This window comes from Dromaius novaehollandiae, chromosome 1 (assembly GCF_036370855.1).
Source record: "Dromaius novaehollandiae isolate bDroNov1 chromosome 1, bDroNov1.hap1, whole genome shotgun sequence".
NCBI classification, from domain to species: domain Eukaryota; kingdom Metazoa; phylum Chordata; class Aves; order Casuariiformes; family Dromaiidae; genus Dromaius; species Dromaius novaehollandiae.
This window is the reverse complement of record NC_088098.1, coordinates 114334784-114356518: the sequence shown is the minus strand read 5'-3', so window position 1 is coordinate 114356518 and position 21735 is coordinate 114334784. Positions and strand designations below refer to the sequence as shown.

At 38.4% G+C, this 21735-nt stretch overlaps 1 protein-coding gene across 4 annotated transcripts in view; it reads left to right on the top strand.

The window, feature by feature from the left end:
• Positions 1–21735, top strand: part of APP (amyloid beta precursor protein) — a 232963-nt gene that overhangs the window by 153268 nt on the left and 57960 nt on the right. For all 4 annotated transcript variants that reach the window (XM_064523722.1, XM_064523718.1, XM_064523713.1 and 1 more), the window contains 3 exons: positions 8092–8225; positions 14424–14498; positions 15730–15888. In XM_064523722.1, the coding sequence (XP_064379792.1) occupies positions 8092–8225; positions 14424–14498; positions 15730–15888 (368 nt within the window). The remainder of the gene's footprint in view (positions 1–8091; positions 8226–14423; positions 14499–15729; positions 15889–21735) is intronic.

The window sequence follows — 21735 nt, the reverse complement described above, 5'->3', positions numbered from 1 at the left end:
ATTAAACTAATAGGTGTTTTTAAGCAGCATGCTTTCTGATCTGCCCTGGGAGCATTCATCTAATTTGACAAAACTTTGGAAACAAAGAAACATCTTGAAATTGAAGGGGAAAAAGTTAAGTCTCAGAACTTGTGATACCTTTTACTGTTTCAAATGTGATCCCTGAGCATATGACCACTACTGTTACAGATAGCTTTTCCTTAATTTACTAACAAGATACATTTACTTTATCTGATAGAAGAATGCATTTGTGTATCTTGTCTTCTAGCCTATGTTTTGTGCCTCCTGCGTCTCCACCATTGTAGTCAAAATTCCGTGTTTTTTATGAAGAAAATTTCATTTGCAAAGACTTTTGGGGTGTCGCAGTATTGGGAGAAAGCAAATGTGCAAGATAAATAAAATTCAGCAGAATGGTTATGGTCAGCATGAGTGGTAAATACACAGCTGAAATGGATGGGCCTTAATATCAATGAAGATCTTAATTAGAGTTCCTGTTATTGAACATGTTCACTGAAAATTAAAAAGTGGACAGCTGGAGTTGAATGATCTGAAAGGTAGGAATTCCAGCCTCTGAATGTAATCAGCACAATTTACTGCTCTGCAATTAGCTTCCAAGCAGGAAAATGTGCTGATTAGTCACAAGTCGAAAGATCTGGCTCTCGGAGCTCAATCTTAAAATATTAGCATTTCTGCAATTAAGAAGACTAGTGATGAGGGATGCTCAAAAGGTTTGCAAGAGTATCCAGAGGCTCTTATCCAAAACCTTTAATGCTCCCTCTCAGCCCTTTGGTTAAGGTTCTCTCCCATGCAGCTCTTTTTGAAAGTAGGTTGTTGAGGCACCTGGTAACACTGTAGCTGTGATTGCAGTAATTTCTGGAGTTAAAGAAACCTTCTCATGGTCTAAAAATGAAAAGTAAAATGATTTCGATTTGGCACTTGCCAGAACATGAGTGAAGTGGGAAAGGTGAAGGTGATGACATAGGAAAGGGTTTATGCTGGAAAGAGAAATGTCAGAGGCCTGGGGTAGCCAAGTGCCAGTGTTACAAGTTCTGCCTCCTGATGGTCTTTTTAAGAAGAAATCAAGGGGTCATGCCAATGCTCAGAGCCCATCACTGCTGTCTGCTTCCCCCAAAACCTAAAGACAAAATAAAACAAAAACACCACTCACAAAAATACTAAAATTGGGTACATTTCTGGTGTTGATTTTCACAAGTTCTCACTTGGATTGCTGACTGTGGAAGGAACTTTCTTCCGCCCCACACCTTTTTTTGTTTAGTTTTAGACAGGGTTAAGAAAGTGGTCTTGATGAAAGAATGTATGAAGATAAGGTAAGTACAACTGGAAAAGAGTGGGAGTTTTCCTGCCTGTTCTCCGGTTTAGAATGCTAAGCATGAGAATAGCCGTATTTATAATTTTATAGATTATATGTAGTATATAATCCTATATAAATATAGCATATAAGTATATAAACTTAGTTTAGGATTTTATTGTTCTGTGTCACTGATATTGATCTTCATACTAAAAAATGTGCTAGTTCAGCATATACTTCTCTCTGAGTGATTAAATTATATTAATTAAACTTCACTACTTACTGTGTAATGACTCATCCTGGTACCTCCTTTTCCCTACATATAAAATAATGGTGATTTATTATAATCTGGTTTATACCTTCCCCAAGCTTCATTTGTCTTCTGTCACTCAGCTCACTCACTGCTGTACAGATTCTGTGTCTTGATTTCGCTGCCCTGCTGTAAGTGGAGTAGTTTATTCATAAACAAATAGGGTTACATCTTGTAAAAGAGTTCATTTCACAGAGTTCATTTAGATTGCCAAAGATATTCCATAAACACTAGTGGTTGTTGGAACTACTGTAATTAGTTGTGATTTTAGTCAACAACTGCAAGCTTTGGTTTTAATCCTTCATTAATGATGCAATTGTGTATGTGGGCTTTCAGAAGCAATGAGCGCATTCAGTGACTACTGCACTGTGGGTAGGTTGTGTTCACGTTTCACACGACTTCCCGTCTTGTATACAACAGCGAGTGTAATTTAGAAAGAGGGTATCTACTAATCCTTTCACTTATATGAGTGTGCTAAATGACTGTTTATTTTTTCACTGGAGCTACTGATAAGGATTATTTATTTTGATTGTAAAATAGAAGAAAACAGGATCTTGGGGGTGATTGCTGCATTTTTATTTTTTTTCCTGGTCATTCTTTGGATAATTAAGAATTAGTGTTAAATAGCAAATGATGTAAAGCATAGTTTGACTGTATAATTGAACCTATGTCACCAGGAAGGTTAGGATTTTGAAGTCTAATTAAAAAAAAAAAAAAAACTGTTTGGGAATCGGCAAATAAAGTGAGTGCAAGTATGAAGAAAATATCATCTAGTATTATATTTCTTCCACACATGTCAACACACGCTTTTTGATGGGCTCTCATGCAGTAGTGGAATGAGTTACCTTATGAAATAAGCAATGCATAGAAAATGAAACCTCCCTTTTAAAAAAGTCAGAGGTCAAAAAAGAGATCGGCCTGCAGATTTTTAAGAAATTCTTGCATGTAGCTGATGCCTGACCAAATGTTCCCAATTTGCTATGAGAAAATGTGCAACACATTCTGTATGAACAGAGTTCCCAAATGTATTGGAATGGAAACAATAGATTGTGTGCTAGGAGCCATGAATTAATTCTTAAAGTTTTTCTGCTTTATGTAGAAGGGAGGCCGAGTTCTTGTATAGCTGTATCTTATGTCTTTTTTTCAGGGGGGGATGCTAGTTATTGGATTGTTGGAATCAAAAGTTTTTAAATATGCTGTTGAGGATTGCTTTTTTTTTTAATATTGGGTGGAGGATTTCTCACATAATCAGTTGGGAACTTAGTAAATACAGGGAGCAAAATCTTGTAGAGTTATTTGTTTTTAAGCAGACTGGGGTTTTTTGTTTGTTTGTTTGTTTTCATTCCAGGGAAATATTTCTGCTTACCTTATAATTATGTTGGCAGGTAACCACTCATAAAAGGAGATACTTCCAATTCTCAGTTACAATAGAAAACAAAAGCCTACATGATCATTTTAAAATTTTCCTAAATATTCATGCTGAACTTCTCTTTACAGATATTATTCCTGTTTTAAAGAGTTTAAACAATATCTCTGTTTTCAGATTAAGATGTGATTGATCTTAATAGGTTGATTAATATCTGCAGCCTCTGACTGCACGTGTGACAGATCCAAACAAATATTCCGGAAGAGGTACATAGACTATTTGTCTTACTACTTGCTTTGCACAATTTTAACCCACTCTGTTAGGTTTGGACCAGTGCTGGCAGCAAGCACATAAGGATAAAACATGCATTTTATCTCTTGCTATGATGTGTGTTGTCACCTAACATCCACAAAAGTCTTGCCTGTTTGTGAAGTCTTTGAATGAGTGGGTTGTGCATAGAAAAATACATACTGAAAAAAATGTTAGTCTTTGCTGTTCAGATAAAGAGCCAAGATGTGACAGTACTTATCATAAATTTGGAAGGAAGTGCTGAGAGTGAGTTGGAGGCACGGACCCCACATGTCTTACTCGGAAGTAAACCACTCATGATGGAAGGAGGCGGAGGGCGGCGGGGTGCGCCGAGGGCTCTGCACGAGGCACTGCTCGTGTATGATAGAAGTGAGACGGCCGATGCCGGAGCCATTACAGCATCATCTAACAATCCCCCAAGCATTTTCACAGAGGTGGGGTTCCCTAGCGCGCCTCCATGCTAGGGGTGCCATTATGATCTAATGGGGTGCAGAATGCAGAAGTTCCTCCAGTAATTTCTGCTTGTAGGCCATAATGTCGGTTTGTGGTAAAACAGGATGTTTTAAAGGATACTCTCAAGCAAATCAGCATACCTTTGGGTAAGTTGTTCAAATACTTCATTGCACACACTACTGAAAGGCTTATTTCTGGTCTGAATTTCTAGTCTTATTTATGCCTTATTTATGCTTCCAACCTTTAGACCTCAGTTACTTCATTTTGATAAAGTTATTGTCAGAAATCTTTTCTCCATAGCCTTTTTCTGAATCAAATTAGTACTCCACTTTCTCTAGGATAAGTGCGAGTGAATTAGCTTCTTGCTATAAAATACTTCCCCCAAAGCTCCCATTGTCCCATGTACCCATTTCAGAGCTTTTTTCTTTTTAGACGTGTGTGATTGAGAACCATGTATATAGCGTTCCATGAACAGTTGTGCTATTGCTTCTTGCAGAAGGCCGGGAATAATAACTTTCTCCTCCTACACAGTGTTCTTCTTCATTAGCATAAGCCTCTTTAGCATTACCATGAGACAATATGTTGCAGTTAGATATCAATCTATTATTTGCATCCTTTCCAGTATTCCTGAATACCGTCTGGTTCTCTCAGGCATTCAGGCCTGTGAAATTTAATGCGTATTCTTTGTTTGATTTGGCTATGCTCTCTTGGTTTCCACTAAAAGCTTCATAATTCATATTTTCCCGTGCTGATTGCAGTTTTGAGCAGCAGTTTAAGCCTTGTCTTAACTACAACTTCTGCTGTTGTTACGATGCTTAGAGGAGCTTCCTTGAAGAGCTGAAATTAAGATGCCCGTTAGGTTACTGAAGCCTCCAGATGTGCAGTTGTTGAACAAGTAACCCACTTCTGGATGGGGCTGAATTTTTTGACATCCTCAAATCAGGCACTAAGAACCAGAGCACCAGGCGCTGTGAGATCATCTTTTCCAATTCTTAGCACCTGGTATTCTCACCTCTTTGGAAACACTCTAGTAGGTGCCCCAGTGGGAAGTAAGGGTATTATCAGAAAATCTGGCCCTTAAAGGCTGTACATGTGAGACAGCATCTTTTGAAAATCAGACCTTAAATATACAGATGGCTTAACAGATCTCATTGCAAATTCCTGTGACCTTTTTTCCTGTTCAATAAATTAAAGGTTAAATTTGCATAATTTATTGGACAGTTATTTAGATTGTCACTTCTTTCCACTCACATTTGTACAGACTTAAGAAGTTCAGTGAAAAAAAAATCGATAAAAGATTGAGAAACATGGAGAAATATTAGAATTCTGCCCCATTTGACCTTCTCATGCGAAAACCTGGGGGTGTCCTAGGAAGCTGAGAGGAGGAAGGGTCAGATAAAGGAGCATTTTCTTTGCACAGAGCATCATTACACTGTGGAAGTCATTGTCACACCATCTTTTGAATATTAAATTTCATGTGAGTTTGGGGAAAAAAAGAGTCATGGAAGGAAAATCCAGCAAGAATAGTTTAAAAACGTTGTAATAGGGTATTTACATGTGGCTCAAGAGTCCCTGAGTGTCAGATTTGCAAGCTGGGAGAGTGTCACCTTAATTTTCCCCTACTCAAATGTACTCTTCCCTTCAGGACATTCCTGTGTTCTGTTAACCTCTGTCAAGAAACAAGACCCTGGAATAGATGGCCTTTTGTCTGATGCTTTTAAATTTCTTCCTGCTTTGTAATAAAATCTTATTTTTTATATGGAATTAAAATCTACCATACTTAACTGCAGTTTCAGGAAAGAACTGGAAAGATCAAATGAGTTTGGTGCTACAGACATTAGGAAAAAAAAAGATATTTAAAAATACTTTCAAGCATCTTGGAAAGGGTTTTTTGCACTCAGTCAAGGCTTTAGGTGATCTGTTTTTGGAATTCACTTACACTCGTTACAGTCTTTCCAACAAGCAGTACTGCACCCTGCAGAAACCATTTCTTGCAGTTCAGCAAGACACTTGTCCCGTCTTTAATGTTCATTAATGGCCCTGTAAATTCTTGTTATCCGAAAGCTTTTATTACAAATTCCGGTTGGATGCTCTGTGCAAATGTGACTGGTAGGACCCTTGGCTCAGGCACTACTGAGTAAAGGTGGACCCAGTAGGTAGATACAGAAGGCAAAGTCCAAGGCTTGATGTTCCTTACTGTGGCTCAGCTAACTTGTTAGGTTGTGCTGTCTGCCTCATGAGCCTGTGAGTCAGGTGCTTCCCCTGTGCTTGCCTCAAAGGATTGTTACCAGAACTGTTATTTTTAACGTGCAGAATGTTATAATGTAGTGTGTTCATGGATAACTGTCTTTTGGGGTTCCTCATACCTGAATAAACACCGCAGAGGGGCTGGTGTGTTTTGGAGTTGTTACTGCTCTGTACTTACTTCATGAATCTCATTTTAACCTTTTATTTTTGCGTTTCCTTACACTTTAAATTGTGCAGTTCTATTATTTCACTCATATTATCACTGAAGATGAGTTGTTATCATTAAGAGAGTTTAAAACAGAAAAAATAATTTTTATGCTTTTATAACAGAAATAGAGACTTCAAATTGTCTGAGGCTATGACGGTAACCTCTGAAAATATTAAGAAGAGCTGCGTTCCATTTTTGTAATTTCTGTGGCTTGGTGGGAAGCTTATATGTTTTCCTTTTTGTTTATTACAATACTTCAGTAATAAAAATGTTTGCAAAATGTAAATCTTGTGGTTAAATATTCATGGAACAAATCTAAAAATGGCAGGAAGAGTGATAATTTTCACTGCCTGTGATTTCCCATTGGATTTTTTTGGTTGCTTGTGGAGTTTTTTGTTTTGTTTTGCTGAGATAAGGAAGGCCTTTGCTTTGTTCCAGTGAGTAACTTACAAAATCTGTTTTGTGATTTACTTTAGCAGCAGCTAAAACCATCTTCGTCTCAAATGCAGCCAAGACCAAAGGCTTTCTGGTTTTGTTTTTGTTTGTTTTGCTTTTTGGGTTGTACCTATAATGTAAAATCTGAGGAAGAGTTTTGGATTTTGGAAGAAACACTGGTTTATCTTAAGATCTGAGAATGTATTTCATTGCAACTAACATGTGGAAAGCTTGTTCTTTTAACTGATGATATAAAAAAAAGAAATTTAACATAGATATGTTTACAGTTCAGCTAATTTTTGAGAGAGTACTGATAAACAAACGTTGTTTCTCAGACTGAATTTCAGATTGAAGTTTGCTTCTGCTGTAGACTTGAGCAATGTTTGGGGGGGGTTCTTGTTTTGTTTTGTTTTTTTTCCTATCTGTATTAGTCTCTCTAGTAAAATGTATTACTTCTGTAACCGAAGGTAAAGTTAACTTAAAGTACATGTAGCCAAGCTCATTTAAGAAAATCTTGTGCAACTATATATACAGCCTTCATTTGTTTGTTAGGATTTTTAAACTGACTTTGCAATTGTTGAACAAAATGTGACCAGGGAAATAAGACTATATAATAAAATATTTAGGGATAATGTAGCTGAAATGAAATAATTGATCATCATTAGAGAGCTTTTTAAATGGCTGTTATGTCCCTAGCGCAGAAATATTACTCTAGTTAATCCAGAAGCTGTTGGATGTTACTGCATAATTAAAGAATTGTTGCCTACTCTGCTTAAATTACTTGAAATGTAAATCTTTCTGCTCCTAGTGTCATAGGTATAGCCTGGTTATCTGACAGGAATGTGCAGTGATCAGTGCGTTCTTGCTGATTATTTCTAGCATCGATGAGGGGTTTTCATAGTCAAAGTTGTTACAAATAAAGTAAATGTCTGTGAGAGCAGAATGCATTAAGGGAAGAATTTGAGGTATTTCATTAGAGCACCGAGGGCTTCATAGGTGCTTAAAAATGTGTTTGTATTGGCACTTGTGTTTGTAACAGTTTACATTTTAAAAATAAACTCATATATAAAGCACATAATTTTGCAAAGGGCTCTCTGCCGGTTTATGTACTTTGCTTATTGCCATTTTTCTTTCTTGGAATTTTTCCTTTGCCAGTAGTTCCTAACCTGTTTGAATGATATTGCTTTGTTAATTCTAAAGAGTTTCTCCTGGATTATAAGATAGAGGACATCTTTGCATATTTATATATATTTGCTACTTGTAATATACCTGACTAAAAATACATTTTTGGAAGCTATATATCCTTCTCTGAGGTTAAATGAATGGCTTTATTCCGATAGAAATTAGAGCAGATGTTTCTTCCTCAGCTCAGCTAAATTTTATCTATACTAAACTGATAATTCTGCTTTTCCTCTCTTTCTCTTCCCTCTCTCACCCTCAAAATTTTACCTCAGTCCCTACCACAGCCGCTAGTACTCCAGATGCTGTTGACAAATATTTGGAGACACCTGGGGATGAGAATGAACATGCCCATTTCCAGAAAGCCAAGGAGAGACTCGAAGCTAAGCATCGTGAAAGGATGTCTCAGGTAAGGGGGGATGTCTTTGTTTCTGCATATGGCAGGGAATTTTGTTTCTGAAGCTGTAAGATATGTGGAATCCTTCACGTCCTTATTTCCCAAGGCTTCTGCCAGCTGCCCTGCCCATTTACAATGCTGTAAATACATCATCTGCTGCCTTTCTGACTATGTATCTAAGAATTCAGCTGTCTGGACACACATTTGATTCAATAGCATCTGTGGTCATAAGTTGCTACAGTTCACTTATACTGGTTAAAAAAAAAAAAAAAAAAAAAGTCCATTAGAAATTAGTCTCATCTTTGCAGAAGAATGTTGGGTTTGTGGTATTTTTAAATAAGGAACTTGCCCACTCTGTGATTCATCCTTCCTTTGTACCATTTCAGGGAAATTCCTTATGGGTAGCTTCATTTTGCCAGGTGTATGTATGAAACGCATCTAAAGACAAAGAAAAAAAGGAAAAAATAGTGCAAATAGTGCTTTTGAACTGAATAATCAAAACTTTTTTTTTCCTTTAACCAAAAAGCCTCATGTAGACTGAAACTGTGTACTCCATGTTTCAGTCACGTTGAACACTAAGCAATGAGTTATCACTCTTTCAGAAATAGGGTTTATAATAGAAAAGCCAATAAAAATTGTGACGGTTCTGCTCTAATAACAGCAAATGAAAAAATATAAAAGGTTTGAAGAAAAGCCCATGATGCATATTTTAGTATGGAACAGCCACAAAAAAAAAGAGTAACGTAATTTGGAAGCACTGTTTGGGTATTTTACTGTAATTTTTCACTGTAACTTTCTTCTCCTTTTGCATTTTCAGTGTTTGTGTATTACAGTTGTATGAGCCAGGCTTTCAGTGCTAAAATGTTTGAGTAGCCCTGAAATGAAGCCCTTAGGAAAAGTCTCCCTCTGTTAGTACTCTTTGCCTTGTGCCTTTCTCGTAAATAGGCCAGGGCATCTGACAGGAAGGCCCAAAAGCATCATATAGATAAAGTATACAATTAAAAATAACTTTGACGAGGCTACCAAAATTAACTGGAAGAGCTATCCAACCCTAGCTTCAGAACAATTCTGGATAAATGCTCCGACACATGTCAGTGTATTACAACAGCAGGTGTATTTTGGGCAGCTTCATAAATGAGAGTTGTGGTTCAGGGACTTGCCCGACGCTCCCGCTGCTGCTGCCGCGCGCACTGCCCCTCCGTAGCACGCTGCCGGCCCTCCCTTGTGTCAGCGCGGGCGAGCCCTCAGGTGCGGCACCTCCGCTCCCCAGCGGGGCTGGAATAGGAGCATTCCAAAAAGTTAAGATAAAATAACCAACTCTGGCCAGTTCAGCAAGCCAGATCACACCTGGGGAACAGCAATACAGTATATGAGGGAAGAGAGTAAGACGTAATCTTTGGTTTGCCTAAGTTGATCGCGAAACCACACCTTAAATAAAGTACCTAGGACACCCGCAGAGCTTTTAAAAGGAGAGTTAGCTTACTGAAATTTTAAATGTTAGTTTTTCCCTTATATTTGAGTGATGTCTTGTCTTGTCCAGCACTGCACTAACCTTCCCCAGCTAATATTTCAGATACTTAAGAAATGCAAGATCTGAAGGAGGTGCAGAAAAACCAGTTAGTCTACCATTCTTTGTTTTCTTCCTGTTGTAAACTGGTATCTCTGTGTCCCATGTTGCTGCTCTACTTCCCTGGCATTTTATTTAAAAATTGCTTTTTATGCTTTCTTTAAAATCAGATATGTCTGTAAAGTGTTTTTAACTGCAAGTTTAATTTTAATTTAATTTGTTATGTTAAAAACATTCCTAAATAAATTAAACACTTAGTAAGCTTTCACAGACAGTTTTTTCTTAAAACAAAAAAAAAAAAGTTAACTAGTGAGAGTCACTGGCTAAGCCCTCCAGCCACAAAGAAGATATTTTATTCACTTCTGTTTCCTCAGATTGTGAGCTCAAAATCGTCATCTTTCAATGCTGAGAAATGGGGCTTTGCCCATTTTCCTTATATTAAAAAAGAATAGAGGTAATGTTTAGTGTATTTGAGAAAAGGATCAAGTCATTCTTTAATCTTTATAAGTGTGATAATCAGAAATAAATTTGTTCGCTAAATACAGGCAATACTTCCTTTGTCTAGTAAAGCAGCTAGTTTTAAAAGAGTACTTGATTTGATGCACACTTTGCTTTGTAGCAGTCAATTAACTAAGAAAGAATATTTCTTATGCCTATTAGTTCACATGCAAAACATAATCATCTAAGGAGTAGGAAACTTTTTTAATCATTAAAAAAGCTTTCAATTTGAAATTAAATATTTTAATCAAAACACATCATGGCAACTGCAGGTTTTCTGTTTGTTGCCTTTTTGCGATTTCCCTTGTTTACTGCAGAGTTCTCACAACTCCTGTTTCTTTTTCTCTCGTGTGAAGATCTGCACGTGGGCAGAGACCCTGCTTCTTTCCGGGGCTGTGTCAGTTCGTAGTTCACAGCTCCTAAAAGCCTCTCTTACTCAGAGTTTCTGTGCTCTGTTTGTACTGTGACCTGATGCAGCTCTGGTTCACACAGTTTGAATCCCTTCTGCTCTTAGTGCCCATCCCTTTAGCTTACAGACCATGAAGGTTTTTCTGCCCTTACATCTGTGTAACACCTAGAGCAACAAGGTTTATGAAGTTTCCTAGGCATTACTGTAAAGTGAATTACGTTAGGATTCAATTTTAAACTTTTCCCAAGAACTATTAATGCAGCTCCAAAGAACAGCAGCAACACTATATTCATGTGCGAAGTGGGTAGCTATTATCTACACATGTGCAGCCTTTAATGTCTGCTATTCTGTTATATATAACAGGGGGAGATTATGTTAATTGATCTCAGGCTGCCCTAGTTCTGGTTTCCTGTTTTGGTACAATTCTGCTTTTCCTCTTTTTTTTTCCAGTTTACTCATGTACAGTTCCCTCATTTAAATAGTTGCCACTAAATAACCTGATGGCACCAGATATTGAACCTCACCCAAAGGAGCAGTATATGTACACATCTCTCTCCTCAAACACCTTGAGCCTTCTAAAAATTACTCTTTCTGTGGCTGTTTACAGTGTTTTAGGAATCATAGTTTGTACAGTAATTACGGTAAGAGTTTAATGATACCTTGTCTCCTAGAATAGTCATGCTTCTTGGAAGTTTACTTCCAAGATACACACCTAAAAATACTGCAGCCCTCAACCAGCCTGAACTTGGGGGGGGTGATGGCTGGTGTTGCATTCAAGATGTTTAGTTTATTTCTGTGATGGGAGTGTAGTTTTAAAAGCAGAGCATAAAGTAGATCTAAACCAAAGTGTTTGATCCTGTTAATCATCAAACAATGTACATTAAAATGCATGTCCTGTCTTGGGAGAGGAAGATTAGGCCAGTAAGCCACTCAAAAGGTCATTTACATATATTGAATAAGTTAGACAAGGACTGCTTACCTTTCAGCTCCCCCTCTCATAAACTGAACATGTACTTTAATTGTAAAACATTACTGGACGAAGTATCCCGTACTAAATAATTCAGGGGGAAAAGTTTCTTTCTTATAAACTGCCCCTCCTTTCTCATAACAAGTGTCCGTAAGATGTAGTGAGGGTGACACCCATTAGCCCATCATTTGCAGGAATGACGGAGGGGCATCAAAGGTCCTCTCTTTCTTTGCCTCATCAGGTAGGTAGGGTCACATCAGCAAGCCCACAGTAGCTGATGATGTTCATCTGCAGCACTGCATGGGGAACCAGTGTTGGCTGGCCATTCACCTTTGCACCATTGCTTACTGGTAGTTTCAGCATCCTAGAAGGGTCCTCAGCTGATTTTTAGTGCCAGTGGCACTGTATTCCCTAGGTCCCACTGCCTCTGTTATGGTGTGCCTGAGGGCTCTTTCCTTCCCTAAAACTGTCAGTTGACCTAGCAGCAGCACCCTTCTCAGTTACAGTCTCTGTCTCTGAGTAAAGAGAGAGTAAATCTCTCTTTGGAGATAGTTAATGATGTTATTACCAGAAAAAGGATCAAAACTTATGCGTGGGACAAAAGCCCCCGACAGAAGTAGGTATGTTACTGTAGTGACTTTGACATTCTAACTAGGCAGTTCTTCAGTCAAGCACCACTGCTGCTAGGATTGATGTAACCCATATGTCTGGCATAAATTCTTTCCTTTGCAGTTACGTGTCCATGCACCAGTATATAAAAGGGAGTATATTCCACTGGTTTCAGTATAATGAGTTTTTTGTACTTAGCATTTGTCTTAATAATGAATGACGCTTTCTTTACTTCTTCTTTTCTCCCTCTTGCTGCCACTTACAGCCCAATCCCGAAAGGATTCTGTCAGGGAGTAAGTCCTGAGTTCTGAAAAAGTGTGACCTTGAAATGGCTTGCTGCTTTAAATCTCAACCAGAAGCTGTCATTTCCCTGCACAAGGCAGCCGAGCCTTGAAGTGCCATAAATCTGTGTGGCTTTGTTAGGTTTGTGCTTTCAATGAAGAAAAATAACTTTATTAGTGCATACAGGACAAGTTCAGCCTTTTTCTACCTGAGCACATCTGCAGAATAATTTTGTTTTCTGTGCTGTTTGATTTCCCACAAAATGCTGAGCCATATTTGTTAATCACTCATAATTTCTCTAAAGCTATGACCTTCTGAAAGAAAAATTTTCTCTAGGTGGTAGTGGGGCAGCCCATAGATAACTAGCAAAAAACCCCTGTATTTTTGATAAATTGGTATATATGTGCTTTCAGCCATTGAAGTCATCCCAGTTGCAAAAATGAACATTCAAAGCACAGCTTCTGCAATCTTTACATTGAATATTGTTTGTGAAAACAGCCATATCATTCTGTTTTTCCACAAGACATTCACTCTCGTTGCACCAGAGCTGAACTCCAAATGCCAGAATTTACATTTTTCACAACTAGCTGTGTAGCCTGTCAGTTCATCAGCCTGCCTCCCTTGCCCAAAAAGGTTTAAAGAAATAGTAACAGGCAGAGAGACCTGGTCTAGCCAAGTGTGTCCTTCTTGCATTGCCTACAATATTTGTTTTCATGTGGATTAGCAGAGTGTCTTTGCCTTTAAATTTTTCAAGGTTAGTTAGGCAGATAAAGATGGCAAAGAACTGTAATTTTGAAAATCCACTGGCCACTCATTCACAGAGTGAAAAAGAGTATTAAGCAGATGTCAGAAGTGTGTTTTGAAGGCACAGGAGGAGAGGAGAGAAAAGAAAAAGTTCCTAATCTAGACCAATGCTCAAGCTTTATAGCACATACTGTTGTAGTTTATGACTTGAATTAATGCCATAGTTTCTGGGTCTTCTGTAACATTAACCTCCTGGCACCAGTGATATTTTAGTTCTCTAGAAAGATGTTGCCTGTATATATGAGTTAGGTTTCCTAGGCCACCACAATCATTCACTTATGGCCTAAGTGCACAATTAAGAGATGAATACTTAATGTGCACTTAATACACTGCAGCGCTGTAAGCATTAATAAGTTTCTTCCAGAATGCATCATGGCGGTCTCAATTGCATCGCCATTTCATGTCCTCTAGTACTGCTTTGTCAGAGAAGCAGTAAAATCTCCTGTGCACAGTATTAAGAAAATAGCTGATGATGGGGTGACATGACAATTCAGTGCACTGTGCATCATGTTCTCTTTTGTCTGCTGCTTTGAGTGCAGAGGTGTTTTTTGGTGGCACATGCTCACCAGATACCTTGGGCCACTGCTGGTGCTCTCCAGTCTGTGCATCAAGGAGGCTGATTAACGATGTCCAGCATGTGGGGCAACTGGAGAACTTGAGAAAGGAGCTGAGAGGTGGAGGCTCAAGTGCAGACATGAGACACAGCAGGCCTAGTCTGTCTTTGCTGTTCATCGTGCTAAAATTTCAGTCATGCTTATAGACTGCTTTTCTAAAATCCCCTTTGGGAAATGTATATTTGAGAATTTCTATTTTAAATGGTGTAAAAGTATGGGTTTTAGTGAGAAAGGAAGGAAAGGAAATGTGCGTACTGAGGAATTGTGTCTGGGTTTCTTCTGACCGTTGCATTGTGTTAATCTTGCAAACAAATAAGTCACTTATTTGTATGCACTACATCCAGAGAAAGCAGTTACTCTTGCACAAAAAGTGTTATCTGAGGAGACTGCTGTCTGGAAATGAAATCAGGAAAGTCATCCTGATCCTGATTCAAGTCATCCTCCTTGTGTTGTTTGCCAGGTCATGAGAGAATGGGAAGAGGCAGAACGCCAAGCAAAGAACTTGCCAAAGGCTGATAAGAAAGCTGTTATCCAGGTAAAGGGTTTTTACCAGCAGGGACTGCAATTAAAACATGATGGGTGCTAGTTGTGATATAATTTTAAAACATATTTTTGTGGGGAATTAATATTATGTTCTGCTCTTATAGTTGCTATTTTTGCTTCCAGCTGTTAGTGGCTTCTGGGTATCTCTGTATTTAAAAAACAGTCCCTGAAACGGAAATGTAGAACAACACTAGTTACTATGTAGAGGGGTAAAATTTTACTGTAATTTAGGTTTGCCTTCAGTGAGAGCTGAAAACGCAATTCCTTTGGGCCCTTTTCAAAATTTAAGCTGTAATAGATGAGTATAAGCTGCACAAGTACCTAAGCACAAGCAGAGATGTGAAAATGTGATTTGAAGAAACAACAAACACCAATTTTTATATGAAAGAAACCTTCAGCCAAATGGGAGGTGTTCCAAGTGGTGGGATTCAGCATCATGAGGAATTATTCCAAGGCTTTGGAGCAATCCATATTTAGCCCAGATTTGTCACCAAATTCATCTGAATGTGATCAATAGAAAGAATTGTCCTTATATACCATGGAAAAACAAGCAATTATGAAGAAAACAAACATTATTTTATCCAAAATTATACTATAATTCAAAAATTTTGGCCAGACACTCCTTGAGACCTGTTGCAGCTGTGTTAGGTATTACTCATTGTTGCTGGAAACATTTCAGTGCAAAACTACAAAAAAAAAATCAGAATCAGACTGCATTGCATATTAAATACCAAAATTTTGTTCTCTGTATGTTTTGCCCAATGAATATTTCCCTTTATTGGAATGAATTTGGGCTTGTTTCTTCTTCCTGATGGCAAATTTACGTAGAATTTTTTCTGTCTTGCAGATTTGTTTGTGAAGTTACTTTGATATGTGGAAAGCCTTTATAATCACAGGGAGCAAATGTTTGCCAAAGTCCATCTGTTCGCAGGCAGAATTCTGTTGTACCAAACAGTCTCGGGTCAAATGAAGGATTCACTGGTGATTTTGCTGACCGTTTTAGGAATATTTGATAGATTAATATAATATGGCCAAGTGTTCAGGAATACAGGGCGTCAGCAGTTTGCACTGAAATCAATAAAAGATATGTTCAGCTTGGATTTTGGGGAGTCACGCTAGACTGACTAGGACAGAACATTTTGGTCATTTGCAGATCAAGTTTTTAATGTCTGCTGATCTCTGCTGATGCCTTCACTCCTTCTGTCATGATGGATATTTTTCAGCATTTCCAGGAGAAAGTAGAATCACTGGAACAAGAAGCAGCAAATGAAAGACAACAACTGGTGGAGACTCACATGGCCAGGGTGGAAGCCATGCTGAACGACCGTCGCCGCATTGCCCTGGAGAATTATATCACAGCCCTGCAAACTGTCCCGCCCAGGGTAAGTGCAATATCACAAGCTCCATGAGCTGTGTCAAAATCACTTTAGTTATCCTGGGAAAAATGAGTGTACATGCAGGTACAGTCCAGTTTTGAAGCACTGAATGGGTGTTCCCTGCATGAGATCTAATACAGCTATCAAGCAGGTTGAAAGTTAAAGTTTAGACTTCATATATACATACTCACAAGCAAACACTCCCATACATACATATAGGTAGACAGAGGGATTCAGATATTTAGTCAGATAACATGGAAGTGATTTGGTTGTCAAAAATTGTAGCCATTCACAGATCCTACTGAAGGATGATGATACAGTCCATCCAAGTGATGCACAGTAGCATACTTGATTATTTCAAGAAGAAGCTTGAGGATGGGAGTTTTTCCATTTTGTTTGCTGAACTGTTAAAATATCGGATGAAGGATCTTGTCAGAATTGTTGGACAGCATGAAGTTACCACACTAAGAATTGAAAAATTTTTGCTTTGGATGTGATGGCCAAGAGTGCTGTAAACCCCAAATCCAGTATGTGGATTTGAATGGAATTTTTAATGAATCCATATCTGTGATGTTTAGATTTAGTTCCAAAATAGTTGATCTGTGATGTCCAGAAAAAGAGAACCTACATGAACACTGTGGAAAAATGGTCAAATATTTTATATTTCTCTGTTCTCTTGGATACTTTCTAGATAGAAAAACCATTAGGTCAGTGAAAGGCTTTTGGGTCAGCAGTGTAAATTGTAGCCATTAGATTCTGAATTTGGCCTCATGGGGAATTACCTGAATATGACTAACCTGGTAAAATTATATTTTTTAAGTGAATTTCCTTCTGTACACAAACCCACATATTCAGTAGCACGGAAAAGTGATCATCATTTTTGTGCATACAGTAAATCTATCTGAAGGTCTTTTTTATTTGGCATACTTGAAATATGAATGAGTATCATAGCTCTGTAATCTTACAGTTAGGGTTCTGATGAGCTAGAATCCAGTATGGGGCGTTGGGTAAGATGTTAAGTCTCTTACTTGGTTATGAGATAATAGTTTAAGGAAAAAGCATCTTTTTGGCAGCTCTGTTACTAGAACATGCTTAACAGTTGCAAGGCAAGAAACACTGCAAAGCTTTTTTAAAATAAATAATTATTTTATCTGAGTAATACAGTTTTAATAGCTGTGTTTATCTTGAGGATGGTTGGATTAATGCTGAAATGTTTCAGCATCAGAAAATTATCTATAAATTCTATCAGAAGTAATCCATTAACTTTTTATCATCAACAAACACTTTCTGCATTATGTGGTGCAAAACTCTTATTTTTACTTCGTGCCAAGTAAAGGAACAGTCTGGTGTTGTCTGCCTGTCTTATGGAAACTTTAGAGTAGTTGTATGAAGAATTGATCTGCATTTTGCAACATAGTAATTTGAGGAAAATGAAGTGCTAGTCTCTATTCTAAATTGGTAGAGTACATTGTTTGGACCCATGCTGAGTGTGTCATGTTGCATATTGTAACCTCTGGCTGTTATAAGGGTAGCGAAGGGCTCGGACTCAAGGATCTCATTAGCAGCAGACACATTAGCAAATTATAGGCTGTATGCAGCTTCCTTTAGGATTGGAGTCTGCAGCTCATAAATGGAAGCGAGATGTGGTTAATGCATAGAATGGCTGCAGGTTCTGTTGGCTCTTCTGTGATATAGTTTTCAGTTATTCACCTAAGATATAATTTCCTATTTGGTTTAAGCCAATCATCTATTGCTGTAAAGGTGGCTCTCATGCAAAAGTAATCCTGTCTGACAAGTATCCCCAAAATTATTTGATTTCAAGTTGTATGATCTGGCTGACAACTTGGTTCTGCAAATTTTTTGGGATGTACAAGGGGAAGATGGGGACCACACTCAACAGGAGGAGGGTCTCTAGAGCAGCCAAAATGTGAGAGACTACTCCTAGCCTTAGGGAACTTTCATGTCCCAGTGAATGCAGATAGCATCTCTGCTTCAAAAAAAAAGAAAGTACTGAATTTAGCTGCAGAACACTAAGGAGCAAAATGCTAAAGCAGACTTTAGGACTAGAAAAAAATGAATTTTGTTTGGGTTGTCTGTAGTCAGCTGCTGTGACATTTAAAGTAATGGTAACTTTACTTTTTCAGTAGGAGAGCCTGAAAGGCTGTATCAATGAATGCATGAATCCAGCAGGGGCAAGTTTTGAAGATACCGTTAAAAGACTGAGATACATCCTATATTCTGTCTCTACAAAAGCTGATCTTTCTGAAAGGAGCAGGCAGCAAACATTTAGGTAACACCAGTTGAAGGTGTTACCAGACAGGGCATCATCAAAATTGAGTTTAAACTATTGAGGGTGAACAGAAGCTCCTAACCTTTAAACAGTTCATTTGCCAGTCTTGTTAATGGTGCTGTCCTTGCTTCAGCTTTTTTTGTTGTTGTTGCATGTTCTGTAGTTACTGACAGCTCAGCTGTGTGCCCCTGAACTGCTGGTCAGATGTATGCCAGCGCACAGGAGAAGGCTGATCTTGAATTCAGTAGGAGGATTAGTTTGGTATTTTTGTGGGACAGAGGGTGAAACCTGAGGAGTGATTGATGATAGCTAAGCAATCTAATGAATGAATCCAGTGCTGTGACTGCTGCAGAGGATATTGAGCCAGACATTGGAATACCCTCTGTGTTCATACTTTGGCTACCTAGCCAAAAAGATGGGATTAATGGAAAATTCAGCTCTGTTACCCTAGCTATTTTCTTTCTGACAGAGGGATCTTAGGGACTGTGTCTCTAGTAAACTGAAAGAACATTTATTGTGATCGTCTTGTCATTCTGAGAGTAAGTCATAACTATTCTGGTGACTTATTAAGTAATCTTAAAAGAAAGGGAAGTTTTTCTGCAGTTATGCAACAATGTTTTTGCAGAGCCACCTTCTACTGCCTGCTTCAGATTACATGTTTCGCACTTAGTATGCTTACTGCAGAAGTAGATTCTGGATTTTTAAAGTGGTGGAAGCTGTTTCTCTAAATGAAGTTATAAGGAAAGAATTTGGGTTTAAATTGAAAAATAAGGTTTTTTTAAACTGAAGTTTGTGTCTTCTGTGCACAAGTAAGACTTGAGATTTTAGTAAAAGTCTGCTTTTAAGATACTGTCAGTATGATGACATTTCTTTAGTGGAAGCACAAATTAGAATTTGTTAAATAAGAAAACAAAACAAGAAAAAAACCTCAAAGGTCTTTGGAGCTTCTACTTTACAAGAAGGAAGGTAATACTTTTTTTCAGGCTTGGGTCACCTATTTACCTGGTGAACAAGAGGGTAATTTTGTCAGCTTCTTTGTATACAATATGCTATACAATACAGTTGTATAATTTGCTACTGTAAGAAAAAACTTTCTAGGAGAAAAATCATCTACTGAGGAGGTTCTTTAGCTGTATGAAATGGTGGACTGTGATTCTGGAAGTCTGAAGTCAGCTTCTAGCTGTCTCTGTTTTTCTAAGTCACTGGACCAAGGTGTTTTTTTGGTGCCTCAAGTCATACTTTTGTGATACGGAAACTTCAGCAGCAGCACCAGAGTAAGAATTTGACAGCTTTTTTGCCCTTAGTCATTTGTTAGCACTTCTGTTACTGCTTCCATTCCATAATATGGTGTTTGTGGGACCGCATGTGAATAAGACTAGGGGGCTGATCTTTTTCAAGTTAAAAATAAGAGCATTGCAGCATGGTTCCACAAACCCACTACACTCATGCGTGAGGGTGGGAATGACAGACAGGAGAATCTGAAAGCCAGTACTGCTGCCAAAGTGACGGTGTTTTGGAACTGCGGCCTCGGCTCTCTTTGTGGAAAATGAGGTTGCTAGGAAGGTTACCGCAAGTCTGTCATATATCTGTTTTCCATATGCTGCTTAATCACTTGCCTATGTTGTCCAGATATATCCTTGTACTTGAATTTGAACATTTTCCTAGGATTTTTTGGACTTCTGGCAGACCACTTGGAGCATCAAGATTTAATTCGGCTTTTGGATGTCTAGAAATCCATATCCAATCTTGGCCTACAGATCAGTTACCATAGTAATACAATGAGTCTGACTCTCCTGGTGTCAGACTTGCACATATGGTGCACAGTTCTTCATGACTGAAATAATCCTGATACATACAGAAAATATGAGTTCATAGTGCATGCAGGGTATGTGGTGCATACAGAGTAAGCACATTAAGCACATTATTTGCTGCCTGTGCACTACACAGTGCAGATATGAACAGTTGCGCCTGAGAAACCCAAGCTGGAATCATGGCACCGTTGCCTGCACTGGCAAAGACTGTTTCCAGGTTGGAAGTGTCATGGCTAGAGCAAAGAAAGAGATTGATTGTCTCTTCCACTGCTTCATTCGAGAATGAGGAGCCTTAAATAAAGCTGCACAGTATTTGATTCAAAACAAATAAAAGGTGTAATTCTTCACACAGTGCATAGTTAGGCTGTGGAACTCCTCTCTACACTTTTGGAGTCTAAAAATTTAACATGTGTTCAAGGGATGAATCTGGGTAGGTTTATTGAAGAGAGCTGAACAGAAACTTCCTCTGGCTCGGAAAGTCCCTAAGCTACAGATGATGGGAAACTGGAAGAGTGTCTGGTGAGAAATACCATATGCTTGCCCCTTCTTAGTAGGCATCCAGTCCAGGCTAGCAAGATTCTAGACTGGGGGAACCTTTGGCCTGGGCCAGTAGGGTAGTCATCACATCTCTACAAATGCCTAGAAAATCAGCAAAAATTGAACTCAAGATCAGTGACACAGCCAGTGATGAAGCTTCAGTAGGAGGGAATGGGAGAATGGAAAAAAACCTGAGAATAACTATGGCAATTTTCCTGTCAGGTAGGCAAGCAGGATGTTTCTGTTCCTGGGGCTATGCCTGAGTATTTTTGCTTCTTGCTGTAATTTCCCTGTACTGTAGTCACAATAGCTGTTTTCAGTGCCGTTCCACTTAACACTACAAAAGAGTAGGAATCCGTTATGGTTAATTTCTGTATTGGACCAAAGACTTTAATGGCATTTTTTTCAGCTGTGATACAGATCATCACCCAGTGCCAGTGTCGCAGGAAATCTTCAGGGTAGCAGTCTGGGCACCAAGGAAGCCAGGGAGCATATGGAGATGAAATTGCATCATTTCAAGATCTACTAGCAAATAATCTTGAACAAACCCAAATACTGATACTGTTGTTCTGTTTTCTGAAGCACGGTCATGCGAGCTGCCTAGAACCTTAAACCTGATCCTTCTCCCTGATTCCTGGTGCAGCTTAGCTGTGCTATACTTTGATGTCTTTGAAAATGGAGGGCAGCTGTTCAGTATCCAGTGTCAAAATACTGTATTGTTTAACCTGCTTGATGATCTTATTACAGAAAAGGAGAATTAGTGGTAGTTGGAACTGATATGCCCCTAGTTTTTAAAACAGTTGGTAATTTTTCCCTTCATTCTGCTAGTTAAGTAGAAGAATTCAAAGCTATCATTCTCTGTGAGCAGGTTGGTTCTGTAATTTGCTTAAATTTTCTTTTTCACATGCATGTCAAATTTTATTGGATTTATGTCTTGCTGTTTAATCTTCATGGTAACAGAGGCACATTCTCTGTGAGAAGGCAGTGGGGGAGAAAAGAGAAGCAGAGAAGAAATCCGGTTCATAATGGTGAAATGAAGGGTTTCAAAACAAGGAAACATATAGGAAAACTTTGAGAGGTAATTAATTAACCTCCTTCTTTTGTGGTTAGAGTAAAGCAAGCATATAATGATTAAAGTCAGTTTAAAATGTTTCTTTTCTGATTTGGAACTATCTTGCCAGGATGTAAATTATTGCCAAACAGAGTAGGATGATT